General features: G+C 38.9%; 1 protein-coding gene across 1 annotated transcript in view; it reads left to right on the top strand.

The window, feature by feature from the left end:
* Positions 1-24,194, top strand: part of LOC134748989 (retinal homeobox protein Rx2-like) — a 39,782-nt gene extending 15,588 nt beyond the window's left edge. The window contains exons 4-7 of the mRNA XM_063683876.1: positions 804-891; positions 20,711-20,834; positions 21,230-21,286; positions 24,146-24,194. Coding sequence (XP_063539946.1) covers positions 804-891; positions 20,711-20,834; positions 21,230-21,286; positions 24,146-24,194 — 318 coding nt within the window. The remainder of the gene's footprint in view (positions 1-803; positions 892-20,710; positions 20,835-21,229; positions 21,287-24,145) is intronic.

Below are 24,194 nucleotides of genomic sequence, written 5' to 3'. Positions count from 1 at the left end.
ACAATAGGCCAAAGCTAGTGGCGCCATTTGATCGAGAATCAAATTTTCGTGATTTTCGAGGCACGTTTTTTCCTTAGACTGTATCCATCTATTACGGAGTTATATCTATCTTTGGTGCTAGGGAGACGCAGGGTTTTTTTAGTTTCGTGAGTGTTGCGGATTGAGTAGTGATGACTAGTGACAATGGATCAGTGGCCAGCTGAGCAACGTGTACATGCTAGTGAGGCGTATCTAAAAAACCGGAGCAGTGTGAGTCGGACTCGCCCACCGAGGGTTCCGTATAAATTTAAGTTTTTCTTTGATTAGACATGGACATAGAACATTTTTATTTAACATCACATGAAATGACATAGTTAATAGATAGTGTAACACATTTTTTACAGATAAACCTTAAATTTAGACAAAAAAAAAGAAAGAAAGTTTTAGAAGTCAAGTTTTTTTAAACAAATTTTGAAGTCGGAATTCACCCTGTATTTCTATTAAAGGTAGCCAATATTTCATGTGTTATAACGGCACTGGGGGCCTAGCTAAGATGACAATCGTTTGCGCTACGACAACGAAACGTTAATAATGATAGTGATAGTTAGATAGATAGATAGATAGATATATATATATATATATATATATATATATATAGATAATAAAAGAGTGATAGTGAGACAGAAAGCGTTTCGTTGTCGTAGCGCAAACGATTGTCATCTTAGCTAAGCCCCGATGTGTTTACGCTACTGACGTTGTAATTGAGTATATATTGCTTGTATCAATTTAGATCTCATGAGGCTTTGATGTGTTGTTTGTTGCAGGTGTGGTTCCAGAACCGGCGAGCAAAGTGGCGCAAGCGCGAGAAGGCGCTGGGCCGCGAGCACGCTCCCTTCCTCCACCACGACCACGGTAAGCCGACGTGGCGCCCGACGCTTACAGAGTTCGCTTGATCTCACTAGCTCAAATGTATTAAATCCTTTTTATGATCAATAATATCAATAGGTACAACACAAATATCTCTTTATTGCACTGCTAAAGAAAACAATCTTATAGAGAATACTTGCAAATACAATAGTAGAGAGCTAGAGAGCATGCTAAATTGTTTTATGAATTTAAGAAAACGTTTGATTTCGTCAAATTATAACTCGCCAACAACAAAGGTAAAACGAGCTACGAGCGAACGCGACGACGCCAAGGTTTTTATGTTATTTTAACAAACATTTTTAAGAACTGTAAACTAGAATTGTCAACATTTAAATCAGCCCAAAATATTTGGAATCCCTCAAGGAACAACTTCAGGATCATTATTATTCACAACGACGGGACTTAATCGCGTAAAATTAAGTTTTAAAGGAGAATGGGCACTTTAGTATGGGAAGTGTACCATGGATGTATACTGTTGAGACATATGTCGTTTTAAAGCTCTTAATCGTAGTATCATTTTATAGTATGGCACCAACCTGAGACAACTTGCAGGGACCGAGCTATACAAAAAAAAAAGTTGCGCACATAAGCAGTTATTTTTCATAAGACGCTTGATATAATAAGTTGTAGCGTATTTTAATAGAAAGGATATGAAGAATGCTTTATGTTTCTTGTATCAACACCAACGATAAAGTATTTAAAGGGATTCAATTAACAGTTTAAAAAAATCGTCATACTAAAAATGACTTGCTGTACAGCGGAATAACAGTGTATACACATGCCATGTATATCATGTAAAAAGTATCTGTATAAGCTATTTTTCGTATAATATAGCTGAGGTCATACGCTTGCAGGAATCGAAATATAACTATTTAATGAGTGAATTAATTGTAGTTAATTACGCCTTAATTTTTCTACTCACCGCTAGATGTCGCTACAAGGCAATATTCAACTTGACGTAAAGCATTTCTAAAGTGCGGTAATCTCGTCAGTCTTACTCCATCATTAAAAAAATATATAAATAGTTGACCAATGTCTATGGACTTTCTAAAGTAATGTCAAGATGACGCTCAATGTAACATGCAATTTAAAATAATGAACATTGTCATTATGTACAAAATAGCGTATTTTAAATGAGCTAGAATTTTTTCCAACCGAAAGACATTCCATTGATTTATTTCAAACCCGATGTATCTCAGCGAGTACCCCACTACATATATACCTATGCTCTTTGATGATCTTCACTAGGTAAATAACGCGTAATCGGGGGAATATTATAAGTTGTTGTTACAATGATTGTATATGAAAGTATTATTTTTTCGTATAGCTCCTATAATAGTGATCGTCTCCATGGATAAAAACGAAGGCTCACAATTCTACATGAAGGTAATTTCAATAAAAAGTGCTATTTAAAAAGTATTCAAAAATAAGTTCCAATACACCTAGGTATTTGATATATCGTATTATCCGCGTATTACCCGTGGTTCCACTGTTTTGTACCACAGTGGGTCCACGGTTTTTTTCCGTAGACCCACAAGTGTTCGCCAGTGGATCTACGGGTAATTTATTTTTACCCGTAGTCCCACTGCACTGTGTCTCTTCTAAGACATATTTGCTTCACAACTTAACTAGACGGAGCCCCGCTTCGCGGGGCTCCTCTTACTGGGCGGTTTGCACTGCGAGCATCTGAAGCTACCTAACAAACCTAACGTCCCGTTTTTTTTTTTTTGTTGCCCAGGAAAAATCTTCGAAAGATTCCCCATCGCCAGGGGGAGACACTGAGGATATGTGAGATATCTACTCACTAAAAAACCTGGGGTGTTCGTCTCTCTGCCTTTAGGGTGGAGTCACGGGCACGCGGCGTCACTCATCCGCAACCCACCAGCAGCTGCCCATTAGGACCCATCACCGGGAAACCTAACGTCCCTACCTACCTACGCTGTTTTCCCCAAAGTGTAATGTTTTCACGGACGTCACACTACATCAATAGGTAGGTTAGGTTCGAGTTGTAAGAGTTTCAATAGTAGTTTACTCATAGAGTACGTCTGAATGTCGTACCGAAGGGCAAACCGCCCAAAAATAGAGGGGCTCCGTCTAGTTAAGTTGAGAAGGAAATGCAGTGAACGGAAAGGAAATCTTTTTTGCAAGAGAAACAGTGCGACTGCGAAGGGACCGCGGGTAAAAATTCATTATCCGTAGACCCCTGTTTAGAACGGAGCGTTTACGGGGGAAAAAATACCTGTGGTCCTACTGTTTTGTACCACAGTGGGTCGAAGGATATTTTTTTCCCTGTCGTCGCCGTCCTTTTTAATTACACGCGGTTTTCGAACATCATCATGTCAGCCGATAGACGTCCACTGCTGGACATAGGCCTCCCCCAAGGCTCGCCACTCCGACCGATCCTGTGCCGCTCGCAACCACCGAATTCCCGCGACCTTCACCAGGTCGTCGCTCCACCTCGTTGGAGGCCTACCGGCAGTTCGTCTTCCGGTACGCGGACGCCACTCCAGAACCTTCCGGCCCCGCCGGCCATCAGTTCTGCGAGCAATGTGTCCCGCCCACTGCCACTTAAGGTATTCGAACATATTCATACATTATCTACTTTTGAGTCTTCTGATATAGGTACGCAACCTTGGAAATGGACTGTCATACCTAATTATTTTACTTGCTATTGTTTTCAGAATTTCACTGGCCATATTAGAGGACTTATATTCATTCATCGGATTCATACTTTTACTATATACCTGCCGCGTCAATTGATGGTCTGACAATGAATTAATTGGTAGGTACCTACCTATATTTCTAAAGAAATCATTGTGTTAATAAATTATACTTACTTCCAAAAATGTCTACAAACATTTTACGTGACATGTAAATGTAGCGCATCTTTGCTCTGTTCAAAAAGCGCTTTATGGATTTTCTAATAATAAAAAAATTGTTTATATGACTGCCTTTTACCTATTTTCATTAGAAGCGTTTACTTGTTAGGACTTAGGAGTTCTCATGAGGGGGAAAACTCAGGGGGGACTCAGAGAATACAGTAAATGCAATATGTGGTGTGGTAACTGGTCTTGTCCACCCACAGCGCCATGGACAGGACAACTATAAAGCGCGCGGTGGTTTTATGCGATATAGGTAAGTACGCAGCGGACAACGGATCTGACAATCAAAAATGTTGACAATAGATTTAATACGTTTTTATGGTAACAGAGTTGTTCATAGGCTTCATAGCAAAATAAATATTAATTCTGAGATACTTGAACTAAATGTTTAACTTGTACGGGACGCATTAGTACCTATAACATCTACTTTTCAGTGCTGTAGCTCGCATAATCCACAAAGTACAAAAAGCGGATACTTGACGCCAGAAGGCTTCCAGAAGGCATTCACATTTAGTCACCATCAGGCCAAACAGAAGTTTTAGTTGCGACCGTGAATATTGTATTGTGATTGTACATAATATATGCTGTAGGTATCGAGTTAATGACCCAAGAAGAGACCCATGATGAAGCCCAACTTTTTAAACTTAAGCAGAAACCAATCCGCTTTAGGGCCTCACCTTTATAGGTGAGCTCACCTATAATTGCGTGCGATTTGTTTATTTTTTTATTTAGATTTGCATTAGGTATATTTCTGTATTTGATCGAATGATTAAATTGGTTGACCCACTTAGCAGTAAAGTAAGTAATCTAAAATCGTATGCAATTTTTGCAAGGTCTAAAGAGGCCTTTACAATATAAATCCCAAAATTCTACACCTCTATGGATTCATGAAAAAAATATAAATGACATATTTATACGTTTTTTCTTAAATCGATATTATGTATTACTTATAGACATGTGCGATATTTATAATTTCCATGGTGGAGGCGAATGGCCATCACGCTTTGAGTTGTTGTCGCTGTTCGGGGAGGTTTCCGCGTCACCACGCTCTCAATGACATCGTAAGGAGGGCCTTAATATCCGCCAACATCTCCTGTGTCCTGGAGCCGCCGGGCCTCTGCCGCACCGATGGCAAAAGGCCGGACGGCTTGACTTTGGTGCCGTGGCAGAGGGGTAAGTGCCTACTGTGGGACGCCACGTGCGTTAGCACTTTCGCGGCCTTACACCTCGGCCGAACTGTGCGGACAGCTGGTGCCGCGACAGATTTTGCCGCGGTCAAAAAGCGGGATAAGTACGCGAACCTGGCCGGTAATTATTATTTTGTACCCCTGGCGTTTGAGACTACTGGGTGCTGGGGGTCAGAGGCTATTACCTTTATTAGGGAAGTGGGACGTCGCATTAGGGAGAGGGGGTCTAACGCCCGCGCGGGTTCGTACATGGTGCAAAGGTTGATGAAGTTTAGGGATCCGTACCCAAAGGGTAAAAGCGGGACCCTGTTGACTACAATGTCCGTCTGTCTGTCTGTCCGTCTGTCTGTCACCAGGCTGTATCTAATGAACCGTCATAGCTAGACAGTTAAAATTTTCACAGATGATGTATTTCTATTGCTGTTATAACAACAAATATTAAAAACAGAATTATATAAATATTTAAGTGGGGTTCCCATACGACAAACGTGATTTTTAGGGATCCGTACCCAAAGGGTACCCTATTACTAAGACTCCACTGTCCGTCTGTCTGTCCGTCTGTATGTCCGTCTGTCTGTCCATCTGTCTGTTTGTCTGTCTGTCTGTCCGTCTGCCTGTCCGTCTGTCTGTCCGTCTGTCTGTCACCAGGCTGTATCTCATGAACCGTGATTGCTAGACTGTTGAACTTTTCACAGATGATGTATTTATGTTTCCGCTATAACAACAAATACTAAAAAGCGGAACCCTCGGTGAGCGAGTTCGACTCGCACTTGTCCGGTTTGTTTTTGCCTTTTTTGCGTAATGATACGGAACCCTTAGTGCGCGAGTCCGACTCGCACTTGGCCGATTTTTTTGCGTAACGGTACGGAACCATTCGTGCGCGAGCCCGACATTTGATAAAGTGGAACTTCTTATATTGACTAGAACCTAAACTCTACATCTATAAGGGTTTGGCGTCGCGTTTGGTGGATGCCACGGCCCACGGGTGACCAAAGGGCTAGCCAGTATTTTGCCCAGATAATTAGCATCGCCATTCAACGGGGAAATCCGGCCAGCCTGCTAGGCACACTGCCTGCTGGCGGCGAGTTAGAGGCTGTGTTTTGTTTGTAGGGTTTTTTAACGTATAATTTTAGAATAAGTAAGTTGACCGGGTTATAGACCGTGATTACCTTTTGTACTGTTTATGAGCTCCCGATATTTCGGCGATATATCCCGGTCAATATAAGTCTAGTGAAACTAACCGTGTATCATTCAAAACTGTTATAGTAAGTAAGTTGACGAAGCCAGTTGCAAATCTTATTTCTGTGTTATTTTGTGACGAAGCCTGTAGCTGATTGTGAGTTTGTGTTCACCTGACGAAGCCTGCGTTGCGGATATAAAATTACACGTACTTCACGTTTGGCGATTTGTCTTCTGTACCTATAAGTCTACCTATAAGTAAGTTTGTATGTATGTGTCTACACAATGAAGCACATTATACCTATTGGTAGTATTGGAGACTTAAAGCGTGGGTTCGACACCCGCTTTAGCTCTTTGTGTCGGTAAACCTACGCAAGTGTACGTTCCCATAAGTAAGTGTGTGTCTACACAATGAAGCACATTATACCTCTTGCAGACTTAAGGCGTGGGTTCGACACCCGCTTTAGCCCTTTGTGTCGGTAAACCTACGCAAGTGTACGTTCCCATAAGTAAGTGTGTGTCTACACAATGAAGCACATTATACCCCTTGCAGACTTAAGGCGTGGGTTCGACACCCGCTTTAGCCCTTTGTGTCGGTAAACCTACGCAAGTGTACGTTCCCATAAGTAAGTGTGTGTATACACAATGAAGCACATTATACCTCTTGCAGACTTAAGGCGTGGGTTCAATACCCAGTGATTTTTTTGTTAGTTTTGTTGTAAGGGACAAGCGGCTGAATGAGTAAAGTTTCCTTAAGTGGTGAAATGGAACTCCTCACGAAGACCAGAATGGTACTAATCCACGACTACGAGTAGTACCTAGGTATTTTACGTCTTGGGGCTACTTGTTATGAGATTTACATATATTATGGGCATAAATAATTGTATTAGCATTAAAACTATTTTGTGAAGTTTTTTTTTCCAAGATTATTTGATAATTTTAAACGGACTTTGTACATATGTACTTATCACTACATAGTATAAAACAAAGTCATAGAGTGATTCAAGAGGAAGGTTTATATGTATAATACGATCAGCATTGCACCCGTGTGAAGGATGGGCGGGTCGCTAGTTCTTAATAAAATTGTAGGAATATTATATAAGGTTGGTTGACATTGGGTTGGTTTTTAGGGTTCCGTACCCACAGGGTAAAAACGGGACCCTATTACTAAGACTCCTCTGTCCGTCTGTGCGTCTGTGCGTCTGTCTGTCCGTCTGTCTGTCACCAGGCTGTATCTCATGAACTGTGATAGCTAGACAGTTGAAATTTTCACAGATGTAATTCTATCGCTATAACAACAAATACTAAAAAGGACGGAACGCACGGTGGGCGATTCCGACTCGCACTTGTCCGGTTTTTTTTTCAGTTTGTGACTTATATTTTAATGTTAAATTAATTGTATTTGTAAGCTATACTTTTAAGAATCGTACGCCGGAAAGGTATATCATAGCTGCTGCATGTAAACCACCCTATCCTATCCTATGATTATTATGATAGTTCCAAGTTGGTCCTATTTTTGTCAAAAGCCAATTCTGGTGATGGATGCATCTACGCAGAATTGAGGGAACTCCTTGAATCTTATAGGCATACATAACCCACAAAACATTTGCATTAAAAAAGGGCAATTTGATGAAGTAGAACTGCGGATAATCAGAACGGAACTTTTCAACGATGTGTACCTATTAAATATATTAATAAAGGGTCACTCACGTATTTTAGTCGAAAAACGCTAGACATGTTTCACTCCGTACCAAGGCGTGTCATCAGGAGCTTGCGTTGACGGTGACGTGTACCTATTTCACATTTTGCGATTTGTCTCCTTCGTTAAGTTTGTTAAGCAATGCATACGGTCCAGTTTTGATGATGGGTTTCATGAGGAATTTTTAATACCATGTCAAGCAGTTTTATTCAAAAAAGTGGCGTATGATGAAGTGGAACTGCTGATGTTGACCAGAATGGAACGATTTTTACTGTACCTATTTTTAAGTAACATTCTTGTCAAGGTCGAATCCAGTATCAGGATTGCATGAGGAATTTGGGTATTTTTTTTAACATCATAGGGGTCAGCGGCTAGATGTTAGATATTAGGTAACTTTCATATTAGTATTGTAAGTTTTAGGTTATTAAAATTTAGGCTATACGGATTATGCTTGTAGAAGGTTTCGGTACAAAAATGTTGTAAAACATAACCAGTATTTAAGCCATACATAAAATTTTTAGGTAAACAAGCTTATAGGCGCACAAAAATTAGGGTATTTAATTAATGTTAATCAATATTTTATGCGAAACGTTGTTATGTCAACAGATTTTATGCTATGTGAAAATAGGTAAGACAAAATTATGCGTTTCAATAAAGAAAACCCTGTCCTTTGACCATTTAGGTACAGACATTTTACCGTAGTACGCCTTTGAAATAAGCAAAACGCGCGACCCTCAGTTCAAACAAGTTTTTTTTGTTTCTTTTTATTTTATACATCTTATACTCACAAAAATGAAAATACCTTATATCAGTGTAAATTAAACATTTTTTTAATTTATACCATTGGTATATTGATTCCAGCGGGTTAAGAATGAATCTGTCCTTACTCAAAAAGTGGAATCAAAGATGACTCTGCGAGTCTGCATAGATAATGTATGTCATCTCAGTACAATTTTGTGAGATTTGGCGTTTTAAGGTTATAAAATGTATGTAGGTGACACTTGTCACCGTACCCATCGTTATTGAGAAATACTATAATGTCAACTTTGATAGAACAACAAGAATTAACTGTATTATGTCTCTTTTTCATGCGGTGAAATCCCCACACCCCGGAATGACAACGACGCCCATTTTGTCGACTCTGGTCGACTCCAATCTGATACTAAAAGTAAGTACTAGTAAGCAAGTTGTAGTAAACATTCATTCTTAGTAAAAATCGACCATGAGCATGTCGGGCCATGCTCAGTGTAGGGTTCCGTAGTTACCATTCTGTCTGAATAGGCTAAACGCCTGCTTAGTAGGCACTATCGCCCTATCTATCTATCATGTAGATACATTACAAGCTTAAGGGACGAGTACCTTTGTTGCGCTTTGTACCCTATTTCTACTAAGAAGAAAAGATTTGGCAATTTGTAAGTAAGGTTACGCAAGCCTGACGCAAGTAAGGTTTTTAAGGAACATTTGTGTCAAGGTCCAGCTTGGATGAAGGGTTCCATGTGGAATTGAAGGAACTTCTTGATGAAACGTACCCGAAGCGCAAAACTGTTTAGTGACATGACTGTTTGACCAGACAGGAACGAGTCTTGCAGATTATTGCGTCCCTCATAATAAATACCTAGTAGTAACTTACTAAGTAGGTAAGCTGTGTACTTTTTACAATCTTTGACCATAGTCATAAAAAAATTGTCTGACGGTACCTACTTAAATTAAAAACGAATAAATATAACAGATTTTAATAAAAAGAACGCCTTCAAACATATCAAAAAACAAGATATAAATTGTTAATTATACTTTCAGAAACTTACGGCAAGAACAAGGAAGCATCGATGCAAGAAAAATCGAGCAGAATCGAGTTCAAGAAAAAAGCAAATAAAATGTGTACTTGTTTAGTCAAAGGAAGTTAAAAAAGAATAAATCATGATGTGCATAGAATACAGAACCAATGGTCCGAACATTAACTATTAGGTATATACGTACAGGCCATAGGTACAGGTAGGTCGTACTACTGGTACTAATATATTTCTTCTTTTCAATTATATTTCATTGGAATACTTAGGTACCCTAGGTACATTTGACTCATATGTATTGGTTCTGTATTCTAAATGCACATGAATTGTTTTAGTGTAATTATTATATTAAATACTGTTGACGGAATGTCAACAGTATTTATTTCTGTACTACTATCACAGAAGATTTTAGGTCCTACGGTAGGACTTGGATTAGTATTTAGGTACTTATGGACAAATGTAACGCAACGTGAGTTTGGGCCTAAAAATCAATCTTTTGTGAACGTGGTGTAGAGAACCGTTTACGACAGAAGTAGGTAAGCGGGCAACATGTTTAAAATGGGATGTGTGTAGAACACCGCATCCACTTAACTATATATTCTTCTGACTACCTTTTTACCGGACACTGCTATCTTGATGCTAAGTGGAACATAGAAACAACCCCCTTTAGACGCATAGTTTAGCATTATGCGTCTAAAGGGGGTTGCGTCTAAACGCAATTAAAACGCCATTTTGTCGTTGCGCGTAATTTAAAAAAAAAACGCATAACGCCAAATACGAAGAATGCCAAAAAACGCATAATGCCAAAAACGCAAAACGCCAGATCACTGTCAGAGTTCAGATCAATCTGTTTCCAAGATTTTTCAATTTTTGTATGAGTACATATCCTTCGCAACTTAACTAGACGGAGCCCCGATTCGCGGGGCTCCTATTTCTGGGCGGTTGGCCCTTCGGGCATCTGAAGCTACCTAACGAACCTAACCTACCTATTGATTTAGTGTGACATCCGTGAAAACATTACACTTTGTGGAAAAAAGCCTAGGTAGATAGGTAGGTTAGGTTCGTTAGGTAGCTTTACATGCCCGAAGGGCAAACCGCCCAGGAATAGGAGCCCCGCGAAGCGGTGCTCCGTCTAGAAAGGGTCGAGGGGTTTCGTACAAAAACAAAAACAAGGTTTGGATTATATCCAATAATTTGCTGGGTGTCATTAGCTTTTGGCATTATGCGTATTTGGTTTTTATACAGCTTTGGCATTAACAGAATTTGGCAATACACATCTTTGGCGTTTCGCGTATGAATGGCGTTTTGCGTATTTGGCATTATGTGTCTAAAGGATTCGAACGTTCACTTGACATCAAACCGATAATATAATAATTTTGGAATCATATCAGTTAAGCTGTCATTCGCACGGCAATCTTGCTCGTACTAAGGGCCACCCCACACTAGCGTCTTTTGAGCTTCAGCGTCGTCAGCGCTATGCAAAATTGCGTCGCTGCACTTGCGCCAACGTTGCGTCAAGCAGCAACCATAGAGTTGACTAGACGCCGACACTGGAAACTAGTGTGCGGTGGCTCTAATAGATGAGCGGACAAGTCTGAGGAAAATGAACGCGCGAATGATTTGATTCCAATATTATTCTAATATCGGTTTCATGTCAGGTGCACGTTCGAATTGGCCTGAGGGTTATGCATGTACAGTCGCCATCAGATAGAGCGGGCAAGGTCTCACAAATATCTGAACACGCACTCTTAACTCCTTGACAAAAGAGGCGTGTTCAGATATTTGGGAGCACAAAGATCTGCCTCTCGCTCGCACATCGGACCGGCGTGTGCTTTTAGCTTTATGAACGCCAAGAACTAAAGAACTCGGAACAACGCCATGAACACATTTTAGGTAATATAGCGTACGCTGCCAAGTAACCTTTCAAGTAAGGTACCTAAGTCTCTTGCGCCCGTGACCTATTTAATTGTGTAACGTTTTTGTTTATGGCTTAACCTCTCGAATGCCGGAACGCGGATCCACGTTAGTAGGTATTGAACTCTAATTATTAATTAATTAGAATTCAATACTTACTGTTCGAATTTCAGATTCGCCAGATTCTTGTTTCGCCAGATTCCTGTTTCGTGGGATTCTCGTTTAGTCGGATTGTGACGTACCTAAAACTTACTGTCCGTGTATTACATGACATGCACCGTCAAACTACTCTGCCACGTCTACGTGACGTCAGAAATGGATGGCTCTATACATTTGTGCATTACCTGTAATGCACGGACTTATCAATCCACGGCAGTAGTAAAAGCGAGAGGCAGTTAAAGTGTTAAGTAAATCCGGCCAAACAGGAATCCGGCAAGACAAGAATGCACCCGCACCAGCTATCAGACCAGACGCGTCTGCTAGCTGGCGCGGGTGCATGAAGCGGGCACGGGCCGGGCGCACGCGTGGGGGGCCATAGTAGGTAGACGTCCGCGCTAGTTAGCGTTGCTCATACCGTTTTTCGTTGACCCGCCCACCCGCTCCGTGCACCCGCGCCAGCTGGCGGAGGCCCTATGCGAACGTTTTGCAAATGGTCCGAGATTAGCGCACTAGCCATGCATTTCCAAATCTGGATGCACGTATTCACACTTATTACCAAGGTTCGCATTATATTGAATTGTTCACTCGTCCTGCTAATACTTGTGCGTGAAGAAAAGAAAAGTATGGCGTGAATTATTTTTCAATTTGCATGAATTAAAGATATTTAAAGTATTCAAAAGGTTTTATTTAATAGAATATATATGAGTGAAAGAAATACAGCTAAAAGAAATACCATCGACTTGGGAAATAGTTAAATTCCTCTACAAAAAGTCCCTGATGCAATACATTCACTCCGTGAATTTTGTCCTGCTTTATATGGCAAACGGAAGAAAATAATAGGTAGCGCGTAACGCAAACCCAAATGTTTCACTTGTACATAAGCACCATTCTCCTGCAGAGAGAGAAATGAAAAACCTTCTTACGACTACTTTTATTTTAACATAGAAACTTAGATTATGGTTTGGACACGTGGAAGGAATGAGTTTCTTTCACTCATCCCAGGCTAACAAAGAGGGTGTATAAGGGAGAGGTAGAAACGGGAGCTGGAAGGGGCAGACCTCGTCGGACTTTCTCTGATCAGATCGGGGAAAACCTGAAGAAAGTCCAGGTCAAGAGAACCCTAAACCGGCGAACGTGTATGCGGAATGTTATGAAAGTGAAGGAAGCGAAAGAGGTATGTCAGGATCGTAGCGAGTGGAATGAAAGTCCGTGGTCTCTCTGCCTACCCCTCCGGAAAACAGGCGTGATTATATGTATGTACTTAGATTATATTTTCTTGCCGTTAAACAAATAATTGTGGCATTTCATAAAAACATTATTTACTTATTTATTGCTTAGGAATCTTATTTAATGTTGAACTAAGTTCATATTAAGTTTTTAGCGCGATATAAATACGCGAAGTCTTAGTTTTTGGTTATATTTTTGAGCGTTTAAAAGCGACTATATGGATCCAGCATTAGCCGCTCATTCGGTTCTTCTATTGCACGCAAGATGTCAGTACTAGAGAGAATTTGAAAATACATACTTAAGTAGTTTAATGCGATTTATTCAGCAGGAACTATTCACGAAAAATAATAACGTAGTTTTTCATTATATTTCAGGCATGCAAAGTGATGTAAATGGATACAAAAGTAACCTTATATGAATGTCATTTTTTTAGTTCCAGTTTACGCCGCAGTGCATGATCAAAATCATGAATAGCATCTTCCCTGGACACTTTCGGAGTTTGGTGTCATATAAGTTATTAATGCTAAAAGTAAGACCTTCCAAATAAGATATGTCTCAATTATATATACCAATAGTAAAAATTGCCCATTCTCCTACCAAAGCTCCATCTAGTGTCGGGTAGAACAAACAAAGCGGCATTTACCACAATTAATTAACTAATAAACTAGTTTTATTTCCGCTCCTGCATGGATTTGAGTCCGACTATATTTAAAAAAAAATAGCTTATAATAATGCCTTTTCAGTGTTATATATGGCTTGTGTATACAAGTAAGTTTCAGGGTTTCGTAACAGTTTTTTAATTCAAGCATATGTTTTATCAATTAATTCCAGTCCTGTACGTACTTAAACGTAGGTGTTGGTATACAGAAGTGTAGCATTTCTCATATTCTTTTATATAAAACACCTAACAACTGGCTACAAAACAAGTCTTTTGTAAAACAACAGTTTATATGCGCCACACTTTTTTTTAAATAGCTCTGTCCCTGCACGTAATCCAAAGTTGGTGTCATACAACAAAATAATGCTATTCGTAAGCCCTTTCAAACGAGATATGTCTCAACAGTATACATCCATGGTACAAATTGCCCATTCTCCTTTACCTCGGAACTTAAGTTCACTGTTATTTCTAACTGATACACGTTAGGTACGCCTTATTTTAATCATAGGGCTGGGCCGCAACTAACTTGTTCACGAGTATTGACCACTTATTTTTAAACATTTACGAATATAAGTCTTATGAGCTTTGTGACACTTATAAAAATCTAGGCCGATAGAGCCTTTGATATGGCTTACTAAATTACTTAAAATAGGTATATACCCTGCAACGAATTTGAACAATATTAAATACAACCACTGACGTATTTTTCCAACTGATTGCTTCTAATTACCATACCTACTTACTTATTGTTGATTTGAATATATTAAACCACATTTTATGTGTCACCCTCATGTATTGTTAGTGTAATTACACGCTTTGCTTCCTGTACATGATACCATTTTTAGTAGGTAGTTAATGTTGTCAACTGAAACAAGACGAGCGCGCTGGTAAAAAGGTAAAACTTATGCAACTAATAATGGTTGTTACAACCTTTTAGAAAGCCGTTGAGGACAATTTCGTAGATATTAGTGTCAGTAACTCGTTAAAGTCGATACGACAACAATTGTAAACGGTTTATCCGTGCATTTATCATCGGTTAGGGCTCGTTAGACATCGCTTCCGAAGGCACGATTAGCCACACGGAGCGGTGATTAAGCGGCGCGATAGCAGATAGCGATAAACGCATGTCTAGCGCCCCATACATGACTGTCTGTGGTCTGTGTGGTCATTACTGGGGTGGATTCACATGGCTTACTGACCACTCACGATTCAGGACCAATATAAGTCTGACTTCCGATTGCCCATATTTGTTTCGATTTAGAAGTCAAATTAAACTCCTTGTGTAAGAAAACGTTTCCGAATTGACAGCCAAATACAATACCTATTGACAACATATTTACATTATTATTACCTTTTCATCGCAATTGTTCGAAAAAGATCTTATTTCATGCAGGAGTACTGAAGGACAAAGGCCTATATTGATCCCGCGCTGCCGTGTCATTCCTATCTCATGTAACTCAAAAAACATACTTTTGAGTAAAATGAGTTCAGTTTTTTATTTATTCGTTATTTATTAAATGGTAATATTCAAAAATGAAAATAAAATTACACAAATACATTTGTGCGAGGCTAATAATATGCAATATTATGCATCTTTTAACATTTTTATTTATTTATTTACATGGACTATAAAGGAGATATTAGGCTTAACAGGCTCGCCATACAAAACCTGTTTTGCGATACTCTGTATCTCAAGATACATGACATAGGCAAGATCGGTTAAAAAAAAAACTGAGCTTCAAGGTGTTACTGGTTATAGTTGTTGTTTTATAATTATGGCGGTATATTATATACCACAACAGTATATTCTAGTATAAAGTCATATTTTAGTTACCTATAGAAATAGAAAACACATACAAATCATTAAAACACAAGACTGTTTAGTTTGTAATAAAAATGTTTTTTACAAGCTTTTATTTAACTTGCAATGTATGCAAATTATGTATGAATGTATGTGCCTATGAATGTTCGGTTCAAATCTTGTAAGCTAAATTAGGCCCACTTCCCATTATTCCATTGAGCTGAACAAACATACATACGTATTTAATGTAACTACATTATTTATTTATTTATTATTTTAACTCCTAGGTTTAGTGACAAAAGTTTTTAACAAATATTTAATTTTCGATACAAGATTATTATTCCATAATTTAATACGTTATTATTTCATAAACATTATCTTAACCACGACATAATCAAACACCTTAAGTTTTCTACCCATAGGTTTAATGTTTATACGATCACAATAACTTTTTAGGATCCCTTTTTATATTAAAATGACAGCTCAAGTAATGATGCTCGAAATACAAATTTTAAGTGTGCATTTACCTTAATTTGCTATCTAAATATTTTAAAAGAACTTCATTTTTAAATTAATAGATAGTCGTTTTCTTGTTAAAATGTGCTTCACAAATAGTCTCCAATATACTTATTCAGTTACCAAATAAATAATTGGTACCTGCCTTTAAATAAATAAAAGCTGTAATGGCATTAAAATACTACTCATAGGTATTGGAATAATTTGATGCTCCGCTTTAGTTGCCAAAGTATTAATTTTAGTACCTATTTCTATTTTTTAAGCTACCGAAATTCGATTAATTAGTTGACCGGTTAAATACGTGCCATTTCATTATTTGGTAAGTCGTCTCTATAGAACTTAATAATAACTCAGTGATACTATTAAATTTAAGCTACTATTATATTACTATTTATTTAGATATTAAACTACGTATTTCCCAAATTCCAAATTATTTATTTGATAAACATAGGAAGGTACAACAATACAGGGTGACCTTAGCCATTGGACAAACCCTGAAATCCCACGTAGGGTTACTTCTCAGGAATGCTCTAACATTAAGATTTTTTTAATTAGAACAAAAGATAAAAAGATATTTTTTCTAACAAAAGTTATTTCCAATAATCGACAACAAAAAGAAACATACTGTATTAGACATTGGCAGTGCTTTTGACAATTTTTTCGAACATTTCGACATTTGTCAAAAGTCAGTCTTATTAGTGTCATAAATAAAAAAGATAATCAAAAAGGTCGAAGAAGGTTTCATGGGATACCGCCGTTTAGCCAAACTATTTTTCGCCAAATTTCACTTCCCAACAAACTTATGGCATCAGTTTCATTTCCCAAATGAAATTTTAGCAAGTTTTTTACTTCGCAACCATTTCATTTCCCAACCCCATACTTGCGAAATGAAAATGACGTACTAGGTTGGGTTAGGTTAGGTTGGATTATGAAAATTTGCGAAATGATATTTTGCCAAATGATAATTTGCGTAAAATAGTTTGAAAAGTAATACTTTGGGAATCGATATTTGCCAATACATTAGTAAAGCAGGTTTTATACTATGTATGACCTCAGAAGCTACTAACACATACAGGTTGTTCAAAAGGAAAAAATTGTATATTATAATAAGTATGTATCATTTATGCTTCGCCATATGGCATATACATATATAGTTACTAAAGACATGTAGCGTGCATTTAAAACTAAAACATAATAAATAATAAAGTAATACACGATAAATTAAAAGGCTATAAAGTTTCCACTGTCTGCTTTAGTAATAAAAAAATCATAAAATATTTTTTTAATTTTTTAGGGTTCCGTACCCAAAGGGTATAAACGGGACCCTATTACTAAGACTCCGCTGTCCGTCTGTCCGTCTGTCTGTCTGTCACCAAGCTGTATCTCATGAACCGTGATAGCCAAACAGTTGAAATTTTCACAAATGATGTATTTCTGTTGCCGCTATAACAACAAATACTAAAACGTGCGGAACCCTCGGTGCGCGAGTCCGACTCGCACTTGGCCGGTTTTTATTTTTGATTCATTCATTTTTTAAATCTCTTTTGGTGTTATAAATTTTTGATGCCATTCCATTTTAAATTGCCTGTACGCATTGTACGCAATATAGGTACCTACTACGTTTAAATTATTGTATTTTCTTATTATTTTTAGTTACATGAAAATATTAATAGTTTTATACAAGCCCATAAACCGCGTTTCGATTTCAAAATCCACAAATAGTATTTTATCAAGGTTGTCACCGTCGCCCCAAATTAGAGCGATCCAATCGCCGACCCCCTCGTTGTTGTCGATACGCAAATGACAATTTATTATCACAAATACGTCATTATGGGCTCAATTATCGCTGGTAGCATGTACATTGCGTGTTGGAGAACGCTCGCTCGCCATTCACACTGTTTACGTGTATCATCCAATCACTACCTATTAGCTCTCACATGTACGAATTATAAATAATTGAATTTATCTTTTAGTTCGAAATCAAGAGACTTGAGACATGAGGTTCAAGTCCATTCTAAAGAGGTTTCATCATTTTTACAAACAATTTCAGGACGCAGTCGGATTATCTTTACACACAAATGGTTTGATGTTTTTTTCATTTTTATTACTCCAAACCGACTACATAATTTATATTGATAACAGGGGCTTTATTTTAGTTATTATAATTGTGTAGACTCAAAGAGACTCCACTCACTGAGCCAAGTTGGAGTTGTACCACAGTTGTACAGATTAACTCAACAAAACTACTCTTGCCAGTCGTAGTCTCGTAGTAACGGAGCAGCAATGGAGAGGGCGCTATGGCGTGGCGCGGGGAAGGGTGCTAATGCTTGTATAATAGCCCGGCAACGACACGACACGACACGCGACAATTTGCCCAGATTTATTTTGTCACCCGTCACTTTCCATGGAATTACACCCGATTACATTTTTGAGCAGCTTTTAATAATGTTTGGAATCGATTCCATTTATCTACTATTATATACTCATATTTAGAAATAACATTTGGTATGTATATCATTTCTTTACGTGCTAAATGACAGTAATGAATGTAAGTGAAATATGACCCATTTCACTTCGTATCCATTCTTTGGAGCTGCAGACGGTTACGTTATGGTCAAATTCTAATCAATTTTTGTCACATGGGGGATCGCATGGTCAAAAAGTGGTCAAGACCCCTATGATCCCCCCCTGTATACGCCTATGCGTCCTATCTATATTCATAGTCTTACTTGTCACGTTTATTATCTGTTTGCGCTCGAAGTACAAGAGATCGTAGAGGGTCCAGCTTGACTCCCACGCCACCGCGTGGCTCGCACTCTGCCGCTTTCTCTAACTTCATACGCGAACTGTAGTAAAGAAGAGATCTCAATAGAAACACCCACAGTCCCACACGTCCCCGCACTTTGGTCTCGATTGTGCCTTTTAATTATCTCAGAACTACGTTTATTCATAACATAATTTCTACACTAGTATCTCTAGGTTCTTACACACACGTGAAGAAAATTAAATTTTCTTTTTTTCTTTTTTTCTTTTTTTGTTAACACCGTAATTTGGTCTGTGATACATTTTTAGGGTTTTGTACCTCAATAGGAAAGAACGGAACCCTTATAGGAAAACTCGTGCGTCTGTCTGTCCGTCCGTCTGTCACAGCCTCTGCTCCGAAACTACTAGAATTAAGTTGAAATTGTGCACACATTATGTAAGTCTATCAGCCGAAGACGGACATGTATCGTCAACAAATAAATTTTGAAGGCCACTTTTGAGGGGTAAGTAAATGAGAAAATTGAAAAAACAAAGTTTTGAAAACTATATCGTGTCATATATAAAATAAAAAGGGCTTATTGTAAAGAATCTTAAACATATTTTTTTTTATAATTTTAGGATAAACAGTGTAAAAGTTGTTCAAGAAAATAGGCAAAAAAAAACCCGCCAAGTGCAAGTCGGACTCGCGCACGAAGGGTTCCGTACCATTACGGAAAAAAACACCAAAAAAAATTCACGTTTGTTGTATGGGAGCCCCATTTCAATATTTATATTATTCTGTTTTTAGTGTTTGTTGTTATAGCGGCAACAGAAATACATCATCTGTGAAAATTTCAACTGTCTAGCTATCATGGTTTATGAGATACAGCCTGGTGACAGACAGACAGACAGACAGACGGACAGAAGGACAGGACCCTTTATCTCCGAAACTACTGGGTCTAAAATTTTGAAAAAAATCCACGAAATAGTTCCTTACCTAAAGATGTCAGGTAAACCTATTAGAAATATACAGTCAAGCGTAAGTCGGACTTAAGAACAAAAATTCGGTTAGGCTGTTTTAGGGACACAGCCGCAATGGTTTACGTGAAACGTGGCGTTGTTATTTCATAAATCGTTCATCAAATCACGCACCGTTTACACCGAAGCACAACAATTTGATTGATCGGGGTAGATAAGTGCTATATTTGCCGGCGCGGCGGGGAAAGCGACCCCTTCACGCGACGGTAACGAAGTGCGCTGACAGGTGGCGCTGCCACCTGCGTGCCTCGATAAGTAAGCGGTTACCTAGTTTACCTACCCGTTAGCCCGTTACACCATGAATGAGCTCACTATGAGTCAATGTTCTTTCCTATCAGGCTGGGAATATGCAGCTTTCAGGCCAGCTGCGAACATTACAATGTTTTCCTTGAAACTAGGTTTTATTTGACATGTCATTGGATGTTTCTATAAAATTGGGAATTTCGGTTACTGGCCTATAGTATAATCGTTGAGATAAGTTAACTTGGGGATATCGCAGTGGCGATAGGTACTCCCCAAACCCTTTTCGTCTTTTTCTTCTTTATGTGTCATCTCCGTCCTAGAGGTCGGCGTCCTCATATCCGTATGTCAGTCTATCTACCGTCAAGCGAGTTAGTTTTTTCTGCTATTCCTCCAATCAGTATTTAGCGAGGTTTAGACTAGCAAGAACTTGCATGCAATTTTCGTTACATTGAGGTATCTGATCAAACTTTTGAATACAGTTTACTTTAGTACTCGGCAATGTAACTTAAATTGCATGCAAGTTCTTGCTAGTCTAAACCTCGCTTTTTAATTTAATCCAACTATAGCTGGACAGCCAGAACGGTGACAACCAGAAAGAATTGGCCTATAATTTGATGAAAAAAGCAGAAAAATACTTTTGATGACAAAGCGATGTTTCGGAAATGCTTCGCCGATTAGTTTTGCAATTCTTGAGGCATGACCCTGGCCTCAATATCTCATTTGCAATCTGTGTGTGCAAGTAGGAAGGTAATGATGTGTGTGTTTGTTACAGTGGTGAGCGAGTGGAACGGTGCGGGCGCTGGCGGCGAGTGGTGGGCGCTGGGACTGGGCGCGCTCGGCGTGGCCCCACCTTTATGGCCCGCTGAACCTACTGCCTTCCGAGCCTTACTACACAGGTACAGTGTTTCCTTTTTTCTGTTTGTTTGTTTCTTCTCTTCTGCTGTTTTGCTTGCTCCCAGGCTCCGAGGGGTTGAATTTTTACCATTTTATTTTTCTTCATACTCGGCTATATTTCTCTAACTTCTGCAGCCTACTGGCTTCCTTCTGCTTATCCTTGTACGGTTTGCTGTTGAGGTCGAGTTCTTCCTTGGGGTCTTGGACATACGTAAATATGATAGCTAGGAGCGCTGGCTCAGCGCGCTGGGCGTTTCAAAATGGCAGATATATCACGAGTTCTACAGCAGAGCCACTTTTACACCAATTTAGGATCTGATAGCCAACCTTCGAAACCTGGGATTAATTACATCATGTTGGTGATGAATCAGTTTAGTAACAGCCTCATTGCCCACAGGTACGTGCTATCGCTCCCGCCGGCGCTGGGTCCGCTGGCGCCGCCGCCGCGCTCCCCGTCGCCCGGCGCCCGCGCCCCCGCCCCCGCCCCCGCCCCCGCGCCCGCCCTCGCGCCCGCCGACCTGCGCCTGCGCCTCGAGCTGCCCGAGCGTGCGCTCGCGCTGCACGCCGGCAGCAAGATGCACACGTAGCACGACTGAGTGACACCTATACTAACAATTTAAGGCTCCTTTTACGTAGAGGTAGAGATGACCTTTATTTTCATGACTTCGGTGACGATAAGCTTGCTATTACCCGGGCTCATCATACTGGCGCCCAACGTGGGGCCTGGTCGGAATAATAGTCCTATTTTAATTGTCAACAAGGGGGGGGGGGCACAATAATAGTCTTAGTGTCAGTTGCATCAAACCGGCTGTCACTGTTAAAATGTTCGCTGAATTTAATTGTATGGGAAGTTTTATAGTTGGCTGCTGAGTGACGTTGATCAGTCCGTTAATTGTGGTGAATGCAACTGGCCCTTAGTTTCCTCGCCATTATGGCGCACAACGTGGGGCCTATTTATATTATTAGTTCTACTCGGACTGTTAGTTCAGCAGCCAACCGTTAACATACCGTTAACTAAGCAAGTGGCTGCATACATGATTTCATATCAGCACTGATCGTCAGGATAAGACTAAATACGACCCGGGAGAGCTGAGAGCGAACACCAAAATGAAATATGTAATACTATTTGAACTTAAGTTTATTTACTCCGTAGCCATTCTGAAAACTAAATCCAGATCATCTGGAACCTAATTATTGATTTCTCCGTCTATGAATCTTTGGAATTAAGTCCAACATTTATATGTTTACTAGCTCTGGTTTACTATTAACAAACAGAATCGTACTTAATTGACCATATTTAGATCATCTCTCATTGTAATAAGGTTTAAATGGTCAATTAACTGTTTCAGCGACGGTAGGAAGGTTGTTTTTTTTTTTTTTTCAAACTGTTCTAGTTTTAAATAATTGTTGATCCAAGTAGTTGACCAAGTAGAATATTTGGTTTTGAATATGCAATATATGATGGTCATGTAAATTAAAGACAGGGAGGAATCAATGGAAGGATTTCACAAATGTTAACGAAAAATCACGAAATTGACTGGACTATACTTATAAGTGATGTTACATATTTATAATAATAATTTTAAACCTATAGTTTAAGTACCTATATCTTAAGGTCTTTGATCTCGTCGCACCCGCGGTGCTCTAGTCGTGTGTGAAAGAGACGTCGATAGCACTCCTTCCCTGTTGCACCGGGTGTAAATGTATTATTGTACAGTCGGGGATAGAATGGTCAAAACTACGAGATACTATTACTAGTACCGGCAGCATAGTCGGCGTCTTAAGTACAGTCAGCAACAGAATTACCTAAGCGGATGAGGGTTAATTTAATTTAATTTATTTATTTGCCAAAAATTGTATGGCGGACAAAATAATCTTCCCGCGTAGGTAAGACTCCTACTCTCTCATTAATAAATAGTACCTAAAGTTGTGGTGAGATAATTTTGCTTAACAATTTCTCCTGCTGACTGGTGCTCATGTTATGAGTGATGTAGGTAAATCCTTGAGAGTGTTCACATAGTTTTGGCCATTTGGCGTGTATATATTAAGGACCTCAGCTGTGCAGTAGCCATAGATGTGTGTGACAAGCCGCGTGCCTTACATGTGTTATTTCACTCGGTTCTAAATAAAGATACTTCGTTAAGTAATTACTTAGAAGAAAGCATAGCCTTTAAGTATAGATCCCATGGCTTAGGGCACAATAGAACCATTTGTTTATTTCGATTGTACCCATGGTAAATAATTGACTATTAGCTATCAAAATATAAGGGATCGCAATTTTTCTCACGCGACGTTTTCTTTTATTATAACAGTCACAGTAAACAGTTACTATCGAGAAATCTTATTTTAATAAAATAAATTCTATTGAAGATAGCTGCAATAAATAGACTTAAAAAATGTAATGTTAAAGCCCAAACTTTTTGTCCCAAAATCATAGTACACTCAATGAGAACGGTGCACATCGTATTTATAAATTTCAATAATGTCAACCGTTATTATTGCTATTGTGTTCCAAAAGCATTCCGCAGAGTTAAGAACATTCCATGAGATCTCATCCTAGATGTAGCTGTAATGTAAATGTGAATAGCATAAGTGAAAAGTTAAAAACCCCGTGCATGTGTAGCCGTACGTGTAGCACGCGCGTACGACTCAATTGCGAAACGATACTATTAGCGTCGGTCACCATTCGAAAAAGGCATTTGGGACAATCAGCATATACTTTTCAACTCAAACTGTACACATATAAGGAGCTAACAAATTAGTTACCAATATTTTAAGAAATGGTACTTTAAAATTAGACCTTTTACCTACGTAGCAAATTTGGTATCCAATGTTTGTTAAAAAAACATCATAAAACCTATAACGTTATATAAGTACAAAGTATCAGCTGTAAAAATATTGGTAACTAATTTGTTAGCACCTGATAATATATCACTATTTGGATAAGTACCTATTCGAGGGTGGCAGATACCTTTGTCTCGTTGTTTTATCCGCTACTTTTTATGCTGACTAGACAGGAAAACGGTAGAGTCGATTTGCAATTCGGTTACAAGCACTGAACAAATATTATTAATAAAAACTGTTTGTGTTTAGGCTATGTATTATATTGGATTTGTTTGGTTAAGCAGAGATATAAGTGTAAATAGTAGCTGTGTACATAGTGTAAAGGTAGCGATAGCGTAGCGAGTTGCAATATGTCGGTTTGTGTAGTGCTCGGTACAATATATCACGTGAGAACTGCAGATAGACTTTTATTTGTTTACTTAAAACTTTACTTATGTCCCTATTTGCCTTTATGCCCTATTTCTCCTAGATCACCTAGAAGCGGCAGAAAGCACAGGGAGGACAATGTACAGTCTTGA

The sequence above is a fragment of the Cydia strobilella genome, chromosome 2 (genome assembly GCF_947568885.1).
Source record: "Cydia strobilella chromosome 2, ilCydStro3.1, whole genome shotgun sequence".
NCBI lineage: Eukaryota > Metazoa > Arthropoda > Insecta > Lepidoptera > Tortricidae > Cydia > Cydia strobilella.
The sequence above is the reverse complement of the archived record's forward strand: the minus strand, read 5'-3'. Positions and strand labels throughout refer to the sequence as shown.